The sequence below is a fragment of the Mustela putorius genome, unplaced genomic scaffold (genome assembly GCF_011764305.1).
Source record: "Mustela putorius furo isolate JIRA1106 unplaced genomic scaffold, ASM1176430v1.1 tig00003834_pilon_pilon_pilon, whole genome shotgun sequence".
In the NCBI taxonomy this organism is placed as follows: domain Eukaryota; kingdom Metazoa; phylum Chordata; class Mammalia; order Carnivora; family Mustelidae; genus Mustela; species Mustela putorius.
The window spans coordinates 44,240,243-44,264,583 of NW_025421987.1; the positions used below are offsets into that span (position 1 = coordinate 44,240,243).

Here is a 24,341-nt window from a genome sequence, read left to right on the forward strand (position 1 = left end):
GCGGGGCTTGATCCCAGGACCCTGAGATCATGACCTGAGCTGAAGGCAGCAGCCCAAACCACTGAGCCACCCAGGCGCCCCTCAAATGGTGATAATCTTTCAGTGTTATAGAGCATAAAGGGCCCTGCTTCTTTCTCCACTTAACACTTAAGTAATGGCCTTCCCTCAAGACTGTATCCTAGGAACTCCTGCTCTTGTCTTCTCCCTCTACACACATTCTCTCAGTGATCAAAGATGTGGACACAGCTTCCATTATCTTTAACAGGCTGAAAACTAAAATCTGAGTTTCAGATCCATGTTATCAAGGTGTCCACTGGACACTGCTGTGTTCCTCCTCCTATAATCCTGACGCTAGTTCATGGCCCACTCAGTAGCCACCAAAATCCGAAACCTGGGAGTCATTATTAGAACTTTCCTCTGCCTCTTCATATCCAATGACTCGCTAGACCTTAAATATTCCACTTTGTAAAGCTTCTTCCACAGTGCACCTTCCTCTCTAAAACCACTGCCTTAGTTCAAGTAGTTACCATTTTCCACCTAAACTACTGAAGTAATCTCCCTAAAATTAACTCCATCAAATTCTCCAAACTGCCTTCAGAGATCTAAAGTGAAACTAATAGTGCTATTGTCTTGCCTAAAACCCTTAAATAACTCTCTAGCGCCACCAGGATAACATCCAAATTTTTAGTATGTCCTATGAGGCTCTCTGTTTAACAGATTAGTCCCATCTCTTGCCACCCCTCCATATACAATTTATAGAATATCCATGCTATTTGCTATCTGTGAATATATATGCTATTGTTTTCTACATGCTATGACTTTTCCCAGCAATACCACTCAAAACCACCTTCCTTAACCCCTCACTTACAAATTTACTAATGAAATCCATTAAGACTTTTTAAATGATCAAGCATATCCTTCATGAAGCTTACTGAATCAATCCAAACCAATTCACCTTACTCCTGTGCCCCCACTATACCTAAATTATGCCTTTATTATTAAACTTTTTATTACTGTCACAAAATTCCTTGTATATATCTATTTTTTATCAGATCATAATCTTAAGGACAGAGACTATACTTTTCCTAGTTCAATTCACAAATATACCTTTATGTTGAGAAGACAGCAGACCAATGTGGTCATGAAAGAGAAATCTCTTAAAATACAAATTAAAATATAGAGATTTTACTCCCCATTTTCTAGCTGTTCTTTCTTCCATGCTTTTTTTTTTATATATATATTTTATTTATTTATTTGACAGAGTGACAGAGAGAGAACATGAGAGGGAAGAAGGTCAGAGGGAGAAGCAGACTCCCCGCCGAGCAGGGAGCCCGATGCGGGACTCGATCCCTGAACTCCAGGATCATGACCCAAGCCGAAGACAGTTGCTTAACCAGCTGAGCCACCCAGGTGCCCTCTTCGATGCTTTTTTATATAGGTCAGAAATAGCTGGGCTACCTAAAATGATAAAACAGGGGTGGATAGGGAATGAACTTTCCCATTGTTTATAGACCTGGGAATAGTTACAGCTATTAAGGGTCTATTATTGTTTCAGAACAAGGAAAAGAGGCTTGGTTTGGATATTTCCAAAGAAGATTCCAGAGAAGGAACAATATCCACGTTATCTTTCTACTCTAAGATTTCCAAATATAGAATTGTAGCATTAGTATGTGAAATATATAGTACTTTAAGTGATTATGGGAATATAAACTCTGCTCATTCTGAACAGTTAAGAATAGCACGACAGAGGGGTGCCTGGGTGGCTCAGTTGGTTGAGGTACTAACTCTTGATCTCAGCTCAGGTCTTGATCTCAGGTTGTGAGTTCAAACCCTGTGTGGGGCTCCATGCTGGGCAAGAAGCCTACTTTAAAAAAAAAAAAAAAAGAATACCATGGCAGAATCTCAGAAGAGCTGGAAGGGAAGAGGGATGGGTAGGGAGAGGGTGGGGAAAAAAACTACACAAATTTCTTCCTCTCATTTCCAAAGATTATTCCAATAGACCAAGCTTACCAGGGAGTTGATTGTGAACTACTGTGTTCTGAACTTCTGTGTTCTCCTGTGTTCTGGGACATGGGCTATTGCACAACTCCAGGAGCTATCACTCACATAGAATACAACCTAAAAGGTGCTCTATGGAGTCATACAAGTCAGTAGACCTGAATATAAGGGATTAATGCCAACAGCCAATGTATTCCCTCTCCCTAGTTAATCACAAGATAAGGAAATACAAAATTCTTATGAAAATTATAAGGTCAAGAGCAACTCTAGGACAAACTGAAAATTCTTTTTTTTTTTTTAAGATTTTACTTATTTATTTGACAGAGATCACAAGTAGGCAGAGAGGCGGGGCGGGGGAAGCAGGCCCCCCCGCTGAGCAGAAAACCTGACACGGGGCTCGATCCCATTACCCCGAGATCATAACCTGAGCCAAAGGTAGAGCCTTAACCCACTGAGCCACCCAGGCACCCCCAAACTGAAAATTCTTATACCTCTTCAGTCAAAAATACATGAAGGGAGAAAGCATGCTAAATTATGTTATTATTTAAAGGTTAAAAAGGTTCTTACAGAATTTTTCCCAAATAAAGCAGATTAATGTGCTTTTCTGCTGTTAACAAAGCCAATGAAATGCTGGGGTCAAGAAATATTCAAAATACAGTGCAGAAAATCTACATTTGTGATACTTCACACAGCCTTGGCTATTATACTTCAAGCCAAAAAACAAAGGGTCAAAGATCAAATAAAGTGATGCAGAGCATCTGAGGGAAAAAGGAACATTTTTTTTTTTTTATATTTGAAAGCTTAATAGATAAAATCAAAGCTCTTAAGACCAAAAAAAAAAAAAATAGTTAAAATAAACAGACTTGGTCTATACATCTCAGAAAATTAGAGGTATTATTTAGGAAAAATAAAAGTATTTCTCTAACAGGATATAAAAATAGATGCAAAAAAAAAAGCAAAATGGCACAAATACATTTTAGATACAATGTGGGATAATCCTGTCTATCCAGGACTAGACCAGGACTATTGACAGTCTTTGTAGAAAGTAACTTTAAAGGTCAGTCTTTGTGAAAGCAGCCTTTGAGAAAGTAACTTTATATCCTTGAACCTCAGTTTCTTCACGTATAATGCAAGAGTTGGAACAGATTCTCTTTAAAAAATTCTTTTCAACCTGTACCCCGGGGGGGGGGGGGGGCAAATAATACATTATATGTTAATTAAAAAAAAAAAAAAAGAAGAAGAATTCTTTTCAATGTTAACATATTCTCTTTTACACTGTGCTACATGTCCCTAAGATCATGCCCAGGCTTGAAGATTCACAGGACTGGCATACAGTTGTGTTCATTATAGTAAAAGGATATAAATCAAAATCAGCAGAGGGAATAGGTACATGGGGCAAAGTCTGGAGGAAACCAGGTGCAAACGTCCAAGAGTCCTTTTCAGTGGAGTCATACAGAAGCAACTTAAATCCTTCTGCAGGGGCGTCTGGGTGGCTCAGTGGGTTAAAGCCTCTGCCTTCGGCTCAGGTCATGATCCCAGGCTCCTGGGATCGAGCCCTGCATCGGGCTCTCTGCTCAGCAAGGAGCCTGCTTCCTCCTCTGTCTGCCTCTCTGCCTTCCTGTGATCTCTGTCTGTCAAATAAATAAAATATTAAAAAAAAAAATCCTTCTGCAACTACCTGCGAGAACACACACGAAATGCTGTCTACAGAAAGCCTCATTAGAGACTCAGTACCCAAGGTTTTTACGAAGGTTTTGCTAAGCATATGGATAAAGCAAGAATGATTCAAGGAAATAAAAAAGAATTAGGAGGGACAGAAAAAGCAGTGATCATTTGGACATACTTAGGTCATATTATTAACAAAGTATATGCAAGGACAAAACAAAGAAAAAAATCACTTAGTCCTTCTCAAATAAGATTCTCCCTCAACTAAAAGCTCTCTAGGAAACTCAGAAATTCACAGCATATCCTCCTTTTTTAAAGGCAATCATCTCAGCACTTTCTCCTGTGAACAAATCCCTGTTCTTCTTAAGGGGAAAAAAAAAAAAGAAAGAAAAAGGACAGGGAACTATGGATTTCAATCTTGATATTTGTCACCAAACTAGCTCTCTGACACTCCCAAGTTGACCTTCACCAATTATGCCACAAACACATGCAAATGCTCTCTTCTCCAGCTGACCTATGTCTTGCAGAATCAAATATATCATCCAAAATTGTGTCACACTTAAACAATTATCTAGTTCTCTCTTCAGTACTCTACAGAGACTCCAGAAGTAAGTTCTCATCTAGACCTTGTCTTTCTTTGTACACAACCTTCTTAAAACTATTTTCTAGGCCATCTACCACTGGTTTTATCCATATTTCTTATAACCCTTCCTAGGTGTTATATAATAAGCTATTCTAGGTCTTTTCTTTCCCAACAAGAAACAAACATAGAACATCTTCTTTCAAAATAACCTCTCTAGAAAAAAGTGTCACAAAATAATCACTCAATAATAATTTCAGTAATTTTTTTAAGCCATGAACAACTCTGATCTTTCTCTTTATTCAAATTATGATAAATGCACTTCTCTTCTTACTACCCCCATTGAATATGTTAAAAGGGGAGAATGGGTGGAGAAGTTGATCAAGGCAACCATAACTAGAACTCTGAAAGCCAGGATAGAAGAGCTACAAAGAAGGTAGAGAAAAGAATACATGATCATAGCTATATCCAATCAAGGGCACAAGTATTTTCCAAATGTTCCTAGGTCTTCCCAGTATTCTATCTGCAAACTTGAAGGAAGATTTTGGTCCATATTTGATTCCTATGTTCACCAGGCCAAGGAAAAACCATCTAGAAATGTGATTTTCAATTCTTTTTTTTTTTTACTAGCAGAACACTTCATTTTCCTTCTCCCAAAGGACATTTTACACGATATCCTGATATCAGAACACACAGAGAAGGAGTTAGTCTGATTAAAAAAGGACTAGTAAACCTGAAGCCTGGACTACTAGGCCTACCTAACTCCTCCTCCCTTTGAAGTCTACAGCAGTCCCTGAAACCCTGAGGAGGGATTCCATGGGACAGTCTGAGAACATAATTATCTAGGGGAATCCACAAAGCCAAAGTAGAAGAAAATGAACAAACAACTGCTGGAGTTAATACAGAAGCAGAGTTAGAATTTTTTAGCTAGCTATAATCCTAGTAAGGCACAGCTACAATTTCCTGTTGCAATTTAAAAGAACTAAATCACTAAATCGATAGTATATATTAGTAAAATTGAGGCATGTACTCAAAATATTCTACCTCAAAATCAATGGTATATAGTACCTTCAAGAGCATTTTCACATATTCCCTTTTTTTAGTCTTAAAAATATAAAGTAATACATGTTATTGTATAAATTTTGGAAAATTTAAACTTCTAAAAAATTGTTGCAATTTACTATTTCATTTATTTTCAACATCCTGCTGTGAAGCAGATAATATCACTGTTTTTAACATGAGGAAATCCAAAAACCAGCAGAGTGAAAAAATAATACTCTAGAATATATTATAAGTATTCTGTATCATACAAAAATATAAAATTTTGATTGACAATTAGTATAATGAGAATCGGAGCCTAGAAAAATCCCTTCAAACAGGAATTTCGGGGAGAGCCCCACTGAAACAAGATCAGAACTGATTTTGAGGATTGAGTAGAACCTGGGCTGGAAAGTCAGAAAGAAGGAGGGCAGGCCATGAAGAGAGAAGTGCACAAATAACATCAGGAGGGCCTAAAAATGCAACAGTTGTACTGATTGCTAGCAGTACTGAAAATGAGAATCCAAGCAAGAGAAAACTCAATGCAGAAAGAAAGCAGAAATTAGGTGACAAAAATTATCTTGATCAAACACTTGATATAAAGTAAAAACCATCTTTTTCCACTGCTACGTGACTGAAATACCTCATGAAGTCAGTTATCCTGGGTAAGATTAGAAATAATTCAACCTAACTTTTGAAAATTAAGAACAAAGATAAATTTCCATTAAAAAGACCACATTCTTTATTCTCATATACTACTCATAATGTTTGAGTTACAACTGACAATGTATTCATTTCAAACAATTTTTTGAACAAAATAATTTTTAAGACCCTTGACAGAATATGACTTCTAATTTTAAAATTTCATGTTAACTGTCAGTTTTAATTTGTCCTTCCTCACTCCAAAAAAAGAACGCTAGTAAGTAGTTAAACCACAACATTTCTCTTGTACTTTAATTCTCTTCTCCCTTCTTTTAGTAGCTAAAAATGTTAGAAGTTGGATTATCAGCCGTAAGTAAGAATTGGACAGCTTTCACTTTGTGGGCCCCATATCACAATTTTCCACTCAAAAGTATTCTGAAATACTGAGCTTTCAATCTTCAAGGGCAGGATTCCCACTTCATTGTTAAGAAATAACCTTGATAAGCAAGTATCTGAATAGCAAGATGACTGTTATGTTAGCCTCACTTATCACAGAATATTGTAAATTATGCAGTCTTACTCCCTTTTTTACCTGTTTCTCAGGCCTGTTCCATTGCCGCAGCCCCCACCAACCAAAGTCTGTAAAGAAGGTAAAGCTGAACGGCTTAGCTGCTGCCGACTAGGGCCCCTCCTTCCACCGGGCATGTCCGGGAACCAGTCTGCTTCCAGTGCCACCTGTAGTTGCAAGCCAGGTTAATGGCCGTCAACCTGTTTCAACTCTGAACAAAGAAAAGACATTTAAATATCAGTTTACTATTTTTAAACCAGGCAATGTAGCAAAACAACAGAAAAACTTACTAAGTAGGTCTTGTAAAACCAGATTTTCAGATAAATGCTCCTGCAGTGTCTATTACCTACTTTATTCTAATGAAAGGACTAGTCAAACTCTAATAGGTCAGAAGCCTAAGCTCTGATCTAAGTTTTATTAAGCGTTAGATAAGTCACAATTTGTGTCTTTTGTCAGTCGACTTGTGTCATATGAATGATATTACAATCAGGTAGAAGTTAACAAGAAATGCCTAACATATGCATTTCCAACTCATATGTAATCTTCCACAATAAACCACTGGAAATACAGGAGAATCAGCACTGTCCAAAATGTTAGGTTTTGTTATTAAGGGATCTAGGTTCTGAGATCAGATGTACCACATATTATCTGACTGTAACTGAGGCATTTAACCTCTGAGTTTGTTTCTTCAAAAGTATTCTTTGCCCTACACAGGTTGTTGTGAGGACTGACAGGATGGATGTAAATACACCAGTTGGTCTTTAACTCTTTTAAAATAAAATTGTTCAAGTGGTAACTCCATATTTTAGAGTGAAAACATCAGAAGGAGCTACAGTAGATGCCCACTACAAAAAACCTGGTATAAAATCACTTAGAAATTACTGAAACTGCAAGATTAAAAGGCAAGTAACAGATGAAGATCCTCGCCGAAAGGAGGGTCCGCCAGTATATATGCCAAAACCTGCTTCCTAAATTTGTCTTTCAGTATTAACGACTGGAAAATGGCATCCTGGAAAAACCCTGGTTTTCCAAATGTTACAAAGACTGATCCGATCTTCCCTATTTCTAACAGCCTTTGGCTGTGAACTAAGAAACGCCAGGTGGGACAAAACATTCAAACCGTTGGACGTAGGGCCTGATGGTTCTTGCTCAATTAACGAGGGAAACAAAAGTGGGGAGCAAAAAATTGGGGTAGAAGAGGCGAGAGGATGAGGTGGGAGGAGGCGGATGACAAGAGACCACAACTTCAACAGGCTGGCCCCTACAAGGGGACAAACGACAAAGCGGTTCCCGCGGCGCAACCCGGGGAGCTGAAGCCGATCGAGACAATCGCATAGCGCGGAAGCCCGATATACTCACGCATGGAGGAGGCCCGGCCGGCGGGGCGGGATCCCTAAGAGAATGCGGTGGCTTTACAGGCTGGACCCAAGGCAAGAGAATTCCCTCCCTGCGTTGAAGCGCTCCAAACCAGCTGGTTGTCCGCAGGCCGTCCCCGCCCGGAAAGTCGAGAAAAGGTATCCAGGCTTCGGGCTGCCAGCCCCCGCCCCAGCCCCAGCCCCACGTCAGTACCAGAGTTAGAGCCAGAGCTAAGGTAAAAGGCAGAGCCGGGCCGGGTCAGCACTCATCCTCAGCCTCCATTACCGCGGAGCTGAGCAGACGTGGCAGCGCACGGAGATGACGTCAGTACTGCGACTGCCGGCCTCTCCAGCCTCGAGCTGGCGTCCGGAACTAAACACTCGGTCTGGAGAGCCAGCACCCCACCCTCTTCTGATGCACCTGCGCAGTGGGACTCGCCTTCTCTGTTGGCTCATGGTCCCTCCTTCTCCGCCAGCGCTCGCCAACGTATTTCCTCCCTGGGCGTGTAAGATCCGCTGGCCCGATCGTGGGGGTCCTTTGCTATCTCATGGACTACCATTAACAACCACGTTCAAATTATCGCCCCAGTTTTACAGATAGGGTAGGTGGGAGACGTCGCCTAAAGTCACGTCACTGCCAGGTAAAGCAACTCAAGTCGTGATGTTATGCTTCAGCACCCAGTCGTGCGCTTATTGTATGTGAAGTGAAGGACTGGATGCTGGAGTCAAACAAGGAAATAGCACAGATCGCTGAGTCTATTGAAAGAGACGAGACACCAGGAAAATACACTAATTACAATATAGTAAATGCAACAAAAGTATGCCCAAGGTCAGAGATTAACATGCAATTCATTGTAATTTATTCAGTATAGTAAATTTCTGTGGGATGATTGTGGTGGCAATACCAAGAAAAACTTGTGATCTAGGGGTTTAAACCAAGCCTCCAAGAATGATTAGGCTGTTCGTTGGAGAATAGCTTTCTAGTAAAGGAAGTGGCAGATCATTTAAATCTTACATTGCTTTGATACCATCATTTTTCCCATTTTCCAGAGGAAACAAGGGTTTGTTTGTTTGTTTTTAAGGTTTTATGAATTTGTTTGACAGAGAGACAGAGAGAGAGGGAACACAAGCAGGGAAAGTGGGAGATGGAGAAGCATACTTCCTGCTGAGCAGGGAGCCTTATATGTGGCTCAGTCCCGGGACCCTGAGATCATGACCCCAGCTGAAGGCAGATGCTTAAAGCCTGAGCCACCCAGATGCCCCCCAAGGAAACAAGTTTTAAGCGAAGTTAAATAACTTGTTGAAAATAACCCAGTTAATAAGTGGCAGAGCCAGAATTTGTAGCAGAATGCCCAATATCAAAACCATTAAAAGTAGTAATATTCTAAATATTCTTAATGTCCTAGCATACTATGGAACTTTCATGCACGAATATATAAAACCTAACATAGGTCATTACAAAATTCCATAATTTTGTACATTTATTTTCATATTTGCTCTGCTTCCTAGGTTGCTCCATTGAAACTCCTTTGCCACTTTTCTGCTGCCTCACCAGCATTCCTCATTCATTCAGCAACTATTTATTTAGTGCCTACCGTGGACCAGACACTGCCTTACTGAATAAGACAGATATGTCCCTGGCTTCCTGGCACTTATATTCTAATGGGAAGCATTTGATAAATAGAATAATTCCACATTAAAAGTATTACAGAGACAAATAGGGGTTAAGGTAGAAAATAAGGGAGGTTCTGGGCGCCTGGGTGGCTCAGTGGTTAAGCCGCTGCCTTCGGCTCAGGTCATGATCTCAGGGTCCTGGGATCGAGTCCCGCATCGGGCTCTCTGCTCAGCAGGGAGCCTGCTTCCTCCTCTCTCTCTCTGCCTGCCTCTCTGCCTACTTGTGATTTCTCTCTGTCAAATAAATAAATAAAATCTTAAAAAAAAAAAAAAAAAAAAAAAAAAAATAAGGGAGGTTCTGTTGTGAGGGGTCTGAGGAAATGGTATTTCAGCAGAAATAGGAATGTTGGGAAGGAACCAGAGAGGCATAGATGGGAGGGAAAAGCAGTCAAGACAGAAAACAAAACTTATGCAGAGATTCTATGATATGCAAGAGCTTGTTATGTTTGAGAAATAACACAAAGCTGTATAGCTAGGTCATGGCAAGCAAAGGAAAATGTGGCATGAAACGAATTTGAAGAAACAGGAAGAGCTTAAACTTGGAGGATCTTTCAAACCAGAGTGTTTGCATTTTGAATTTGTGGCTGGCACCCAGAAATCTGTGATTTTCGTAGTTCCGGGATTCTGGCACTGGTTTACATAGGGGAGCCCCTGGAATAAACCACCTCATCTGTTGAGGAAATGAAACAATTATTGTTGGGGTTCACATGAAGCTCATTCCTCCTGAGGACAAGGCCCACTTATTTTCCAATCTCTTGATGTTCTTTCACACAGATAAACATTGTAGAGTTGCAGAAAATACTGATTTATTTTCATCTCAAAGACGTAACACGAGGTGATTTCCATTTTCTTCTGATTACGGAAAACTGGAATTAGAGAAAATAAAAACTCTTTTTTTTTTTTTTAAAGATTTTATTTATTTATTTGGCAGCCAGAGATCACAAGTAGGCCGAGAGGCAGGCAGAGAGAGAGGAAGGGAAGCAGGCTCCCTGCTGAGCAGAGAGCCCAATACGGGGCTCCATCCCAGGAGCCTGGGATCATGACCTGAGCCAAAGGCAGTGGCTCAACCCACTGAGCCAACCAGGCGCCCCGAGAAAATAAAAACTCTTAATAAAGTTTTAAAAATTATTCTCCGGTGTATTCTTTTTAGATTAACTTTGAAGCCAAGGTTACTGCAGCGTTCATCTCTCTAACACACTGTTTTAGTTACGTGCTCAATGAACCATTCATTTTGAGTACTGCACACCTTCCAGAAGTAGAAGAAATGAATTTCAAGTTTTCATTTGTATTCCTGAAGAAGTCTTGTATAATATAGTGTTGAAGATTCATTTTCTCTTCTTGCCTACTCAACAAAAAATGAGTAATATAACCCGTTCCTAACTAATCAACATTGTTTTATCTTTCACCATTCCCCAGTGTACATCCTAAACCTCCACTACCATCAACTTATGCTCTACTCTCACTTTCTGTAAATTATGGTTTCCCAGTTTTTAGTGTCTCCTGTACAACATTCCTTAACTGCAATATTTCATTTTCATTTTGTTAGACTCTTCCCACCCCTTTTCCAAATTTCTGTCTCATCTTGATCTTTCTCTCTCTCCCCTGAAACCAACAGCAGTTACATGTTGCCTTATGTTGTAAATAATCTTTAGGGAAATATATTTATCTTTCCACTAGTTCTAAACTCAAGGACACAGATCTCATATATTTCCACAGAGCCTAAGGTGCTACCTTGCACATTTTAGACAATGAGTAAATGCTTGTATGATAACTATATATACCTATGTGTATATATAAACCTATACTGCCCAGTATAAGGTTACCCACAGATTTTTTTTCCTTCTAATTCACCTCAATTGTTAAAAATCCTATTACAAAGATATTTGTGCTGTATTATTTTCCACCTCTTGGGTTCTAACAGTGCTCTATATATTCAGGTACTCAACAAATCTGTACTATTTAATAAGAAGCAATTTGATGTTGTGCAAACAACTTCTAGCCTACATTGTACCAGTAACTGTGGGCAAAAAACATCCTCTCTGATCTTCAGTTTTCTGGCTGCAGAGAGTAAGGTGTTTTAAACTGCTGCAGAATATAAGGAATTGTCATCATTAGACATATTTTCCCAGGGGATGTCTTTTATTCATTCTCTCCTGGGCTTCAATTTTCTGAGAGAGAGAGAGATGAATTTTGAACCTTGGTGACTTGAAGCAGCTAACTCTGCTGTCTAGCTCCAAACAAACCAGCCGGACAAGCCCTGCGCTGCAAGCGGAGCACTAGGCTGACTCCCCGCACCGCCCTCCCAGAGAAACTGGGATTGGGGACTGGGGGGCGGGGCGCGGAGTGGCGCGCCGCCATCTCTGTGCGGGGCGGCCCACCGCCCACGTGGTGCGGCGCCCACGGCCATCTTTGTGCGGGGCTGAGTTTCCGCCCGCGCAGCCGCGGGGACTCCGCAGTGGGTTGCGGGTGATGGAGCGGTGGGCGCGCCCGCAGCTCAGGCTTTGGCTGCTGTTGCTATTACTGCCCCCAGCGCCGGGCCGCCAGAAGGAGTCAGGTGGGCTCCCGGCAGGGCAGAGCCTGCTGCTGGGGCGCCGTCTGGTTCGGTCCGGAGGCGCCCTCCCACCCCTCTGGCTCCCCGGTGAGGCCGGCGGCCAGCTGATGCTCTGGCCGCTGGAGCGCAAAGCTGGGCAGAGGGCACGGGGGAGCCTTGGAGCGGAGAGTGAGAGCGTTTGGGTGTCTGGCGCTGCTTTTACTGCCCAGAGTAACCCGTCTTTCGGGATTGGGATGGTGGGGAAGAGAGGGAATTGTGTTCTCCCACAGCGGGTGTCGCCTGCGCTTGGTTGCGCTGCTCCTCCCTAAAACACACTGGGGGATAACTCGTGTGCGTGCCTCTGTGTGTGTGTGTGTGTGTGTGTGTGTGGTTCTTAGTGAATTGCCAGAGAGATGAAGGGAGAATTAATATCGGTGCCTTTTAACTGATCCTCTTTATAGGGTTCACTTTGATTAGTAAAAGGTGAGAATACGTGTCACCAGTTTATTCATAGCTTTCTGAGTGCCAGACTTGGACATTTTCTAATTTCTTGGACACCGGACAGCCCGAGTAGAGGAGCAGACTTGACATGAGTGCTGGAGAATTACAGAATGAATTCTTCCTGGCGTTTCGTTTCTACCAGTGGAATGGGAAAGGGTGTCTTAAAGTTTTGGCCATCTGTTGGTTCTGCATGCCTGCTGCCAGCAAATGAGAATGCTCAGGGTATTTTGTTAACTCTCATTTACTTCACTTCTTGAAGGTTCAAAATGGAAAGTATATATTGACCAAATTAACAGGTCTTTGGAGAAATATGAACCATGTTCAAGTCAAAATTGCAGCTGCTACCATGGGTGAGTTCACTTCTTTTATATGTCTTTGAGAGTTTAGTGCTTGTCACAAGAAGTCCCCTAAAATCCCCTAGATACCTGGGTTACAGTGATCAGAGGGCCAAGCATGCCTTCATAAAAGACAAGATTCCTGCAGTGGGTTTCCTATTTCTAAGGAACAAAGATGTACTAGGATAGGAGAGGCCTAGATGGTGTCAGCAAGGCTACTTACTTCTTGGAGTTAGCTACACATACTTGTCCCTGCTCCCCACTGGACTGAAAGCTTCTTGAGATCAAGGCCTACGTCTTAATCATGTTGCATCCCTGGTGCTGGCCCTCAGTAAGAGTTCAGTAAATATTGTCAGGGGAATGAACATGTTTATAAATGAACCTAATCATACTTTCTTATTGGTAATTTTTAAGTATGCAAATTATGACTGAGAAGGTAATGTGAAAGAAAGATTACTCAAAGTAATCTTTGAGTAATCAAAGTGATCAAACCCAAACTAGCAGCCGTGGGTTTTCGTTGCCGATCTCCCATTAATTATCCCTGTGGCAAGTCCTAACTTCTCTGAGTCTCAGATTCCTCGTCAGCTAAATAACAGGGTCCTTTATTTCCTCATTGTGTTGTTCTATGACTCCTCAAAAAATTCACCTAATGCTTAAGATACTTATTGAAAAACTATATAACGAACTTTAAAAAGGGATACAAAATAGTGTAATTTCTGATTACTGCTGTCAAACTGTTAGAGTATGTGTGGTGAGTGGGGGTCACACAGACCCAAACAAGGGAGTCAGTCTGAGACCAAGGACATCAGAGAGTGTCAGACTGTAAGGCAAAGATCATACCTTCTATGGGAATCAGAGAAGGGGAGGGTAGGGGGACTGCAGTGACTGGGAGGACATGGGTGTTGTGTGAGTATTGAAGGAGGAATGTGGATCAAGCAGAGGAGGGGCAATCCAGATGGAAGGAGGAAGAAGAAAAGTTGACTTGCTTTTTCCTCTTTGTGGCTTTGTTGTTTTGGTTTAGATTACCTGTGTGCTTCTGGGGGAAACATTGCTTATTCCTGCCTTCTATTCTTTCCCTGGTTTACTTTGTTTTCTAATACTAAATCTACACCCACAGATAAAAAGTAGGTAGAATGGTACCACTTTCTTGACCTGCTTTACTTGATGATTCACATTCTTTTCCAGGGTCATAGAAGAGGATCTGACTCCCTTCCGAGGAGGTATTTCCAGGAAGATGATGGCGGAAGTAGTCAGAAGGAAACTAGGGACCCACTATCAGATAATTAAGAACAGATTATACCGAGAGAATGACTGCATGTTCCCTTCAAGGTAAGAATTATGAGGTAGATAGATATATCTTTCAATCTTCTTATTTATGGGCTTACTTGATAATGTTCTCATAGAGAAGTTAGTTAAAGGGGCCCACAGGTGAATCTCTCCTCACATTTCAGAGGGACCAGAAAATAGTCACAAGCTCTTCTTACCTGGGGATTTTTCTTGCCAACTCCTGCCCCCTCTTTCTCCTATATTAAAGTCTGTCTCCTCTCCCTGAGGCTTGGGCACATCAATGATTGTATTGGCTATGGCTCTGCCCTGCTCATCTTTCCCCAGATATAGAAGCTGTAGGGAATGGGCTGATGAAACCCAGCAGGTATAGGCTGGGCTCAAGGAGGAGAAGCACTGAGTGTTTAGCATGGGTCAAGTATTGTTCTTGATACTGAGTATTTGGAGAAAGGTGATGGAAAGATAAGAGTAACTGGGGCTGCAGATAATGCAGACTATTCCAGCCAGGAATTCAGGTGTGAGAGTTGAGGTAACTTATCAGTGGGCTGAGGGTTGGGGGTAATTAGGGAGGGTCATGGACTGAGCCTGAAGGTTGGGTGTAGGTAGCATTATATATTTATACAATAAATGAGAAATCTCCCTTATAGGAAGCCTTTTTTTTTTTTTAAACTCAAATCTTTATAAAATTACAAAGTACAAAACTCAGAGGTCATGGTATTCCCCTACCTAAGATCTTCTTTCTAAACAATCTCTATTCTGTCATTAAAAGTAAAGTAAGTGAGGGACACCTGAGTGGCTAAGTCAGTTAACCATTTGCCTTCAGCTCAGGTCATGATCCCAGGGTCCTGGGATTGAGCCCCGGTGGGGCCTCACCCCTCAGCAAGAAGTCTGCTTCTTCCTCTCCCTCTCCCCCTCCTCCTGCTCATGCTCTCTCTCTCTCTCTCTCTCTGTCAGGTAAAGAAATAAAACCTTAAAAACCAAAAAAGGTAAATGAGCAGTAGTGCAAATAATATCCATCCATATGGACATAAAGAATTTTTCTTAATAACAACTTTATTACACGTTATTACATTTTCATTGTCAAAAATATGTGAAAACAACAAAAAAGAAAATAAAGATTACTTAATATCCTACTACCCTGAAGTAATCACAATTACATTTTTGTTATCAAGTGTTAGGGTAAATAAGGTGGTAGTGGGCAAAATTATTTAGGTTTTTTTTTTTTTTTTGAAGATTTTATTTCTTTATTTGAGAGTGAGTGAGAGCACATGAGGGGAGGACAGAGGGAGAGGGAGAAGGAGATGTCCCGCTGAGCAGGGAGTCCTGTTGCAGGGCTCAATCCCAGGACTCTGAGATCATGACCTGAGCCAAAGGCAAAGACTTAACTAACTGAGCCACATAGGTGCCCCTGTTGAGGTATTTTAGACAGGCATTTCTTTCATTATTTGGGACAATAATAAAGACTTTATAGATTGTGAGTGTAGAGGAATTTCTAATTTCTACAAATGAGAAAAAAAATAGGAGTATAGACATTGTTAGACTTTAAAAGCTCACCTAATATAATTAGCTGAACAATTTTCAGATGAAATTACATACAAAATTTCTGAAAGGCACATACCTCTCATTCCAGACCTCAGAACATTTTGGTCAGAATCATGAACTTGTAGAAATGTTCTTAAGGGAGCACAGGACATTTCATTAACAATAAAATGTTCTGTATCTCTAATGCGTGGAAAGTTCTCTATCTCAACTACCTACAGAACTAAGGAAACAGAGTTGAGCAAAAAAGAAACAAAATGAAATATTCAGAACTAGTGTCCTTAATGAAATGGACACATTTGAATAATATCTCAGATTCCCATCTAGCCAAAAATAGTATCTTTCTAAGTCTGGATACTTTTAATTCACCCAGTCTGAGGAGCCTGTAAGGCATATAAAAAATTTTATTCCGAACAAAGTAAAATGTAAATTCAGCACTTCAAGGATGAGCTGAGAGATTTTGCTGAGGAACCAGAGCACCATGTAATTAAATGACTGGAGATCTGTCATTTCAAAGATGGAGAATAATAGTATTTTTAAAATAATAACTTTAGAGAGGTATGGCTGACACGAACTGCGCATACAACTTCATAAGTTTCTTTATGTTCATTATCTTTTTTAAAAATTAATTTATTCCTTTTTTTAAAGATGTTATTTATTTACTTGACAGAGAGAGAGAGCCAGAGAGCACAGGTGGAGGGAATGGCAGAGGGAGAGGGGAGAACCAGGCTCTGCACTGAGCAGGGACCCTGATGTAGGACTCGATTGCAGGACCCTGGGATCATGACCTGAGCCAAAGGCAGATGCTTAACCATCTGAGCCACCCAGAAGCCCCCAAATTTAATTTATTCTTAATTGAAGTATAGCTAATATACAATATTATATTAGTTTCAGGTGTACACGATAGTGACTCCATATGTCTATACATTACAAAATGCTTACCGTGATACATGTGGTTACTGTCAGTCACCATACAAAGTGATTACAGTATTATTGAGTATATTCCCCATGACTTTTTATTGAAGCATAGTGACACTCAACATTCCCTTAGTTTCAGATGTACAACATAATGATTCTGGACAACTCTGTATGCCATTCTGTGCTCACCACAAGTATAGTTACTGTCTTTAACCATACAACACTATTATAATACCATTGACTATATTCCCTATGCTGTATTTTTTATCCTCATGACTTATTTATTTCATAATTGGAAGTCTGTATCTCCCAGTCTCCTTCGCCCATTTGCCCCATCCCCTCTCCCTTTCTCTTTGGCAATCATCTGTTTGTTCTCTGTACTTATGGGTCTGTTTCTGCTTTTTGTTCATTGATTTGTTTTGTTTTCTAGGTTCCACATATAAATGAAATCATATGAATTTGTTTATATATTTATTAAGTCTTTTTGGTATATGGTATTTGTCTTTCTCTGTCTGACTTATTTCACTTAGCATAATAACCTCTGGGTTCATCCATGTTGTCACAAGTGACAAGATCTCATTCTTTTTTATGAGTGATTAATATTCCATTATATATAGGATATGTATATCATATATATTATATATAAAATATATACTTTATGTAATATATACTATACATTATATACTATATATTATATATATACTAATTTGAAAAGATGGACAAAGATTATATATATATATATAATCTTTGTCCTTTTTTTTTTTTTTTTTTTTAAAGATTTTATTTATTTATCTGACAGACATCACAAGTAGGCAGAGAGGCAGGCAGAGAGAGAGAGGAGGAAGCAGGCTCCCCGCTGAGCAGAGAGCCCCATGCGGGACTCGATCCCAGGACCCTGAGATCATGACCTGAGCCGAAGGCAGCAGCTTAACCCACTGAGCCACCCAGGCGCCCAATCTTTGTCCTTTTATCTATTGATGGACTCTCAGGTTGCTTCCATATGTAGACTATTGTAAATAATGCTGCAGTAAACATAGAGGTATATATATCTTTTCAAATTAGTATTTTTGTTTTCTTTGGATAAATACCCTCTAAAAGCAGAATTATCAAATCATAGGATATTTCTGTTTTTAATTTTTTTGAGGAATCTCCATACTGTTTTGCACAGTGACTACACCACTTTGCATTCCCACCAACAGTGCTTGAAGGTTCTCTTCACATCCTTGCCAACATTTGTTATTTCTTGTCTTTTTTGTTATAGCCATTCTGACTGGTGTGAGGTGATGATGTCTTGTTATGGTTCTGATCTGCATTTCCCTGTGTCTGTTTGCCATCTGTACATAATGCATCTTCTTTGGAATATGTTTATTCCTGTCCTCTGTCCATTTTTTCATTGGATTGTTTGTTTTTTGGTGTTGAGTTATAGGAGTTATGTATTTTTTATATTTACCCTTTACTAGATGTATCATTTGCAAATGTCTTCCTCCATTTAGTATGTTGCCTTTTTGTTTTGTTGTTTCTTCACTGTGCAAAAGCTTTTTAATTTGATGTTGTCCCAATTGTTTATTTTTGCTTTTATTATCCTTGCCTGAAGAGACAGATTTAAAAAGATATTGCTAAGACTAACATCCAAGAGTTTACTACCTGTTTTCTTTTAGGAGTTTTATGGTTTCAAGCCTTGTACTTAGGTCTTTAATCCATTCTGAGTTTGTTTTTGTTCATTCTTTTGCATGTAGCTGTTCATTTTTCCCAACACCATTTATTGAAGAAGCTATTTTTTCTCCATTTTATATTCTTGCCTTCTCTGTCATAGATTAATTGACCATACAAGTGTGGGTTTATTTCTGGGCTGTCTATTCTGTTCTAGTAATCCATTTTTGTGCCAGTGCCATACCATTTTGATTATTATTGCTTTGTAGTATAATTTGACACCTGGGATCTTGATGCTTACAGCTTTGTTCTTCTTCCTCAAGTCTGGCTATCCAGACTCATTTGTGGTTCCATACAAATTTTAGAATGATTTGTGCTAGTTTTGTGAAAAATGCTATTGGTATTTTGATAGAGGCATTGAATATATAGATTACTTTCAGGAGCATGGACATTTTATCAATATGAATTCTGCCAATCCACAAGTATGGTACATCTTTACATTTAATTGTATCATCTTAAATTTCTTCCATCATTGTCTGACAGTTTTCAGAATATATGTCGTCTACCTTATTGGTTAAATTTATTACTAGGTATTTTATTCCTTTTTTTGGATATTTTATTCTTTTTGCTGTAATGGCAATTTGTTAAGTTTTGATATATGTACACATCAAGATAATGAACATATCTGTCACTCCCCAAATGTTCCCTGTGCCTCTTTGCAGTCCTTCTGCCCAAACCCTCCCTGCCATGCCATCCTTTTACCCCGTCCTCTGACATCCACTGATTTGCTTTCAGTCATAGATTATTTTCTGGAGTTTTATATAAATGGAATTATAAATAGAATTATATAGTATGTGAAAGAGTGCTATTTTGAAAGCTAAACATGAAAAAATGTTAAATGTTTTAGCTCTTAAATATAAATGTACAGCAATAATATATTTTTCCACTTTTTACCAGTTCTATTTATTTATTATCAAAGGAATTTTCCATGCACATGGTAAAATATTTAGATAACCCCAAAATATATACAAGGAAAAGGAAATTTCTCTACTACCTTTAACTCCTAGATGTATAGTCCCTGAATCCTCCTTTGAAAAGATAGCCACCATTATAAGTTTCTTGTATATCCTTCCAGAAATAGTTTGTGCCTATACAATTGTCTAGACTCATCAACAAATTAGAAAATGCTGTATCTTTTGTTCTGCAACTTACTTTTCTTTTCCATAGAACAGTAGATTTGAAATTGTTCCTTAAGAGTATACAGGGCAGAGACGCCTGGGTGGCTCAGTTGGTTAGGCCGCTGCCTTCGGCTCGGGTCATGATCCCGGGGTCCTGGGATCGAGTTCCACATCGGGCTCCTTGCTCGGCAGGGAGCCTGCTTCTCTCGCTGCCTTTGCCTACCTCTCTGCCTGCTTGTGTGTACTCTATCTCTGGCAAATAAATAAAATCTTTAAAAAAAAAAAAAAAGAGTATACAGAATATCACAGACCTGTACCCCTGGGGATAAAAATACATAATATGTTTATTAAAATAAATAACATTTTAAAAAAAAGAGTATACAGGGCACACCTCACTCTTTTGTGACTGCATAATAAATAATCCATTGTATGGATTTCTTTATTCAGCCTTCTGTCAGTGGGCATTTACTTTATTCTCCACCACTCCCCTTTGAATTTTAACAGATGCAAACAATGTGTTGTACTTATACCTTTGAGTATTCATGTAGTTATATCTACAGGCTAAATTCCTAGAAGTAGGATTAAGTAAGCCAATTAATGTGTTTTTAAAATCTTGGTAAATAGAAGCAAACTGTCCTCCAAAGGAGTTGTGCCTCTTTTTTCTTTTCTTTTCTATTTTTTTTTTCCATTTTTTTTTTCTTTTAAGTAATCTCTGCACCCAACATGGGGCTTGAACTCAACAACTCCAAGTTCAGTTACATGTTCTACTGACTGAGCCAGCTACCACCCCAAAGTTGTGCCTTCCCCCATCCTTTTCATTTACCTGACCCTTGTATCACATGCTCAGAATGCACCTCATACTCTTATCAATACTGTGTATTATTGGACTCTGATCTTTGCAATCGGATTAGGGAAGACTAGCATCTAACTTCAGCACTTTTTTTTTTGTCATAGCGATACTTTGGTTTTAATTGAAATAATTTTTTTAATGTTTTTAATTGAAATATATTTAACATATAATACTGTATAAATTCAAGGTATACAACATGTGAATTTGGTATATTTACTTATTATAATATGATTGCCATTGTAGCAATAATTAATGCTTCTATCATATTACCTAATTATCCTTTCTTTTTTAGTAGTTGAAATAATTAAGGTCTAGTCTCTTAGCAAGTTTGATTATAATATAATGCTATTGTTTGTAATCATGTGTATGCATGAGATCTCTAGGGCTTATTTACTACTTGATGTAAATTTGTACCCTTAAACACCTTCTGTCTTGTCCCCTCATCCCCCCACCCCCTGGCTATTACCATTTCTTTCTCTTTTTTTATAAGTTTGGCCTTGGTGCATTTTTTTTTTAAAGGTTTTATTTATTTATTTGACAGAGAGAGAAATCAGAAGTAGGCAGAGGTAGGCAGAGGGAGAGGGGGAAGCAGGCTCCCCACTGAGTAGAGAGCCTGATGTGGGCCTGGATCCCAGGACCCTGAGATCATGACCTGAGCTGAAGGCAGAGGCTTAACCCACTGAGACACCCAGATGCCTTTGGTGCATTTCTTTAATATGGTTGTGTGGAGGCCAAGAAAAACAAGGCTGTACCCACCTCGTAGCCCTGACATAAGTACAGCCATCTTGACAAAGCAAAAGCTGGCACCTTGCACTCCCTCTCCACCTGCTCTCCTCCCCTCTGCAGTATGTGTGACATTCCTCAGCCATCCCTGGCTGCCCTAAAAGAAAAACAAATAGTTAACTTGCAGAGATCACAATCCTGCCAGACTGGAGTCTCCTTTAGTTTACAAATGTCCTAGAGATTTACAACAAAGAAGCTATCATATCAATAGCCCAATTTCCAGAGGCAAATAACTCCGTTCCTCAAGCCATAATGTCCCCCACCCCTCCATAAAACTGAGGGAGGCTGAGGCGGAAAGAAATGGAAATAAAGTTAAATTTCTTCTTAACCTAAATCTCTCTAACAAGGACGCTTGATAGGAGGAATGTGACATTCCACCAGGAAACTCCCAATTGTCTTCATGTCAGTGCCTCATTAGAGGAAAAAACGGCCTTGGCTTGATAATAACCAGGCCTCCAATATCCTGACAGTCTTCTTTACCCTGATAGCCCTTCTGAATATCCCCTTTGTCCTCACCCACCAAGTCTACCCCTACTCTGCCTTTAAAAACTCTGACTGTAATCTGGTTCAGGATCCAAGTCCCTACTCCGCTGTGTCGGGTGTACTTGGGCCCAAGCTTAAACTTGTCAAATAAACCGTCGTGTGATTGCATCAGTGTTGGCTCTTTGGTGGTCTCTCAGACGTGAAAACTTGGGCGTAACAGTTGAGCATCTTTTCTTTGTTTTTGAGTCACTGATACTTTTTGCAGTAACCTCTCTATATATAAATCAGTATTTTAAATCAGTCATTTCTATGCTCCTGGAAAATTTTGGCTGAACCTTGGAATGCTCCCCGCAAGACAGTGCTAGTCAGAACTTCAAACAGGGGCAGAAGACCTGAGCTGCTAGTGTATCCTCTCTTTCCAGAAATCCCCTGAGGATTCCCAGAGTGTCTAACCAGAAAGCTATATAGGCATACCTTGTTCTATTGTTTCACTTTTATTACATTTTTGCAGATATTGCACTTCTTTCTTTGTTTCTTTCTTTTAACAAATTGAAGTTTTGTGGCAACCCTGCATAAAACAAATCTATTGGTGCTATTTTTCTGACAGCATTTGTTCACTTCATGTCTCTGTGTCACATTTTGCTGATTCTTTCAGTATTTAAAATTTTATTATTATATTTGTTATGATGATCTGTGATCAGTATTTGAAGTCTCTGAAAGCTCAGATGATTGTTAGCATTTTTTAGCAATAAAGTATCTTTAATTAAGATATATATGTTGCTTTTTTAGACAAAGCACTATTGTTGAACACTTAATAGACCCTAGTATAGTATAAACATATTGTGTACATAACTCTCCTTTTCTGGCTTGCAAAACTGATTTTTTTTAATTTTAATTTTTATTTTTTTGCAAAACTGATTTTGATAGTGTTCTGTACTCAAGTTGAAGGCAATAAAAGTTTTCCTATCTTTCCTCCTAAATTATGAGACTTAATTATGGTGGAAATAAAAAAGAATCTTTGTGAGATGCAAAGCCCAAGGGACACTATTAGAAAACCAGCTTTTTCCAGCTCCTATCAAAATTTTTATCTTGCTTACTAATTAAATGAAAAGTGAAGTTAAAAAAAAATAGGAATGTATAGAGGAGAGGTGGTGGGAGTACCAATAATACATCCTCCAAACTTATGATCTAGTTGGAAAATTTCATTAGGTATTGTAAGCTGGAGCAGGTTAGCTAGGAAAGAACTTGCATAATATAGAAGAGTAGAAAAAGTCTTTTTTTTTTTTTAAAGATTTTATTTATTTATTTGACAGAGAGAGAGATCACAAGTAGGCAGAGAGAGAGGAGGAGGAAGCAGGCTCCCTGCTGAGCAGAGAGCCCGATGTGGGACTCGATCCCAGGACCCCGAGATCATGACCTGAGCTGAAGGCAGCGGCTTAAACCACTGAGCCACCCAAGTGCCCAAAAAGTCTTTTTAGAAGCATTGCTTTTGGGAAACTTTGCAGTAGGCCAATGATCTGAACACTGGCTTTCATGGTGGGAATGGGACCCCGTTTTTTTCTATAGCAGGCACTAGTATGGTAAATTTGTGGTATTTCTGGTTGGCAGGTGTAGTGGTGTTGAACACTTTATTTTGGAAGTTATTGGGCGGCTTCCGGACATGGAAATGGTGATTAATGTACGAGATTATCCTCAGGTTCCTAAATGGATGGAGCCTGCCATTCCAGTCTTCTCCTTCAGTAAGGTAAGTATAGGTAGAGCCGTATGGGGAGGTGGAGGGTGGTCCTCTAGAGTATAAGTATGAGATGATTGTCCTGTGACAAGAGTCTGATGGGTAGTGGTGAGGATGAGATCTGGGTTCCAAGAATTGGTCTGTGTCCTTAGCTTCACAGTAGCTGAGCAATAAAACCGAGTAGTTGGGTAATGTGAGTAAGATTGCTTAAGTATCTACAGGGCTAAGGATGAAGGGTAGGGAATGATGGAGGCCTGAAGAACCAATAGGACATTGAGGGCAAGGTTCAGAGATCCTATAGAGCATGGGAGAAAGTGACTTAAGAGACCTCATGGGCTTGGAGTTAGGGAACATCTTTATGCAAAAAATATTTATTGAGCTCCCATATATGTAGTCCTGTCTGTCCTGTCAGTCTATCCCAGGGGCTCAACATGGCTAACAGTGAAACTGAAGGTGATAGATAACTCCACCCAGTTTGTGCCTAAGCACTATGTTGAAGGGATAGGCCTGGATATCCAAGAGGGGTATGTGAGAGGGTCATCTTCCCGTCTAGTTATGGAGGAATACATGTACTAGCTCACACCTATGGACTTAAAGAACTTGGGACAGTTAATATCTTCTCAGTGTTCTGGTTCTTGCAAATATGTATTGGCAGGGATGGTTCTTTAGAGACTAGGCATGAACACATTTGGTGGGGGCAGACTCAAAGAGAATGGATGGAAGATTCTATGGGGAAAGAGGGGGCTTAGGAAAACCCTATGGACTTTGAGAAAAGGAACACCATCTCTGATTTGGTTTCTCCAAAGAGGGACATTTTATCCTTACTTTTTCTTTATCGCAGTTTACTTTCTCTCTAGACTTATTTCCTGTGTTGCAAGTGAGCTGAGGCCACACTGGTGTTGCATTTCCCATGGTTTAGCCTCATTTCTCAAAAGTGCTTGGTCTCGTTTATCATAAAACCCTTCCAGAAGAACAGACAGAGGACCTCATGTACATCAATAAGGAATTTATTTTTGTCATTTATTTGTTGTTTTGGTG

The 24,341-nt window shown here is 39.7% G+C and overlaps 2 protein-coding genes across 8 annotated transcripts in view; one reads left to right on the forward strand and one right to left on the reverse strand.

Moving 5' to 3' along the window:
* Positions 1–8,189, reverse strand: part of TMEM39A (transmembrane protein 39A) — a 30,856-nt gene extending 22,667 nt beyond the window's left edge. For 2 of the 4 annotated variants that reach the window (XR_006609101.1, XM_045088418.1), the window contains exons 1-2: positions 7,851–8,189; positions 6,516–6,702 (exon numbers count right to left, since the gene is read on the reverse strand). Coding sequence is in view for 3 of the 4 variants with exons in the window: in XM_045088418.1 (XP_044944353.1) it covers positions 6,516–6,628 (113 nt within the window). In the remaining variant the exon portion in view is untranslated. The remainder of the gene's footprint in view (positions 1–6,515; positions 6,703–7,850) is intronic. The other 2 variants (XM_045088417.1, XM_045088419.1) reach the window with 2 other exon arrangements.
* A 3,728-nt stretch (positions 8,190–11,917) lies between these two features.
* POGLUT1 (protein O-glucosyltransferase 1) overlaps positions 11,918–24,341 on the forward strand; it is a 30,253-nt gene continuing 17,829 nt past the window's right edge. For 3 of the 4 annotated variants that reach the window (XR_006609102.1, XM_004772818.3, XM_004772820.3), the window contains exons 1-4: positions 11,919–12,074; positions 12,811–12,901; positions 14,072–14,215; positions 23,180–23,315. Coding sequence is in view for 2 of the 4 variants with exons in the window: in XM_004772818.3 (XP_004772875.1) it covers positions 11,990–12,074; positions 12,811–12,901; positions 14,072–14,215; positions 23,180–23,315 (456 nt within the window). In the remaining 2 variants the exon portion in view is untranslated. Of the gene's footprint in view, positions 12,075–12,810; positions 12,902–14,071; positions 14,216–23,179; positions 23,316–24,341 lie in introns of all 4 variants that reach the window. The other variant, XR_006609103.1, reaches the window with a different exon arrangement.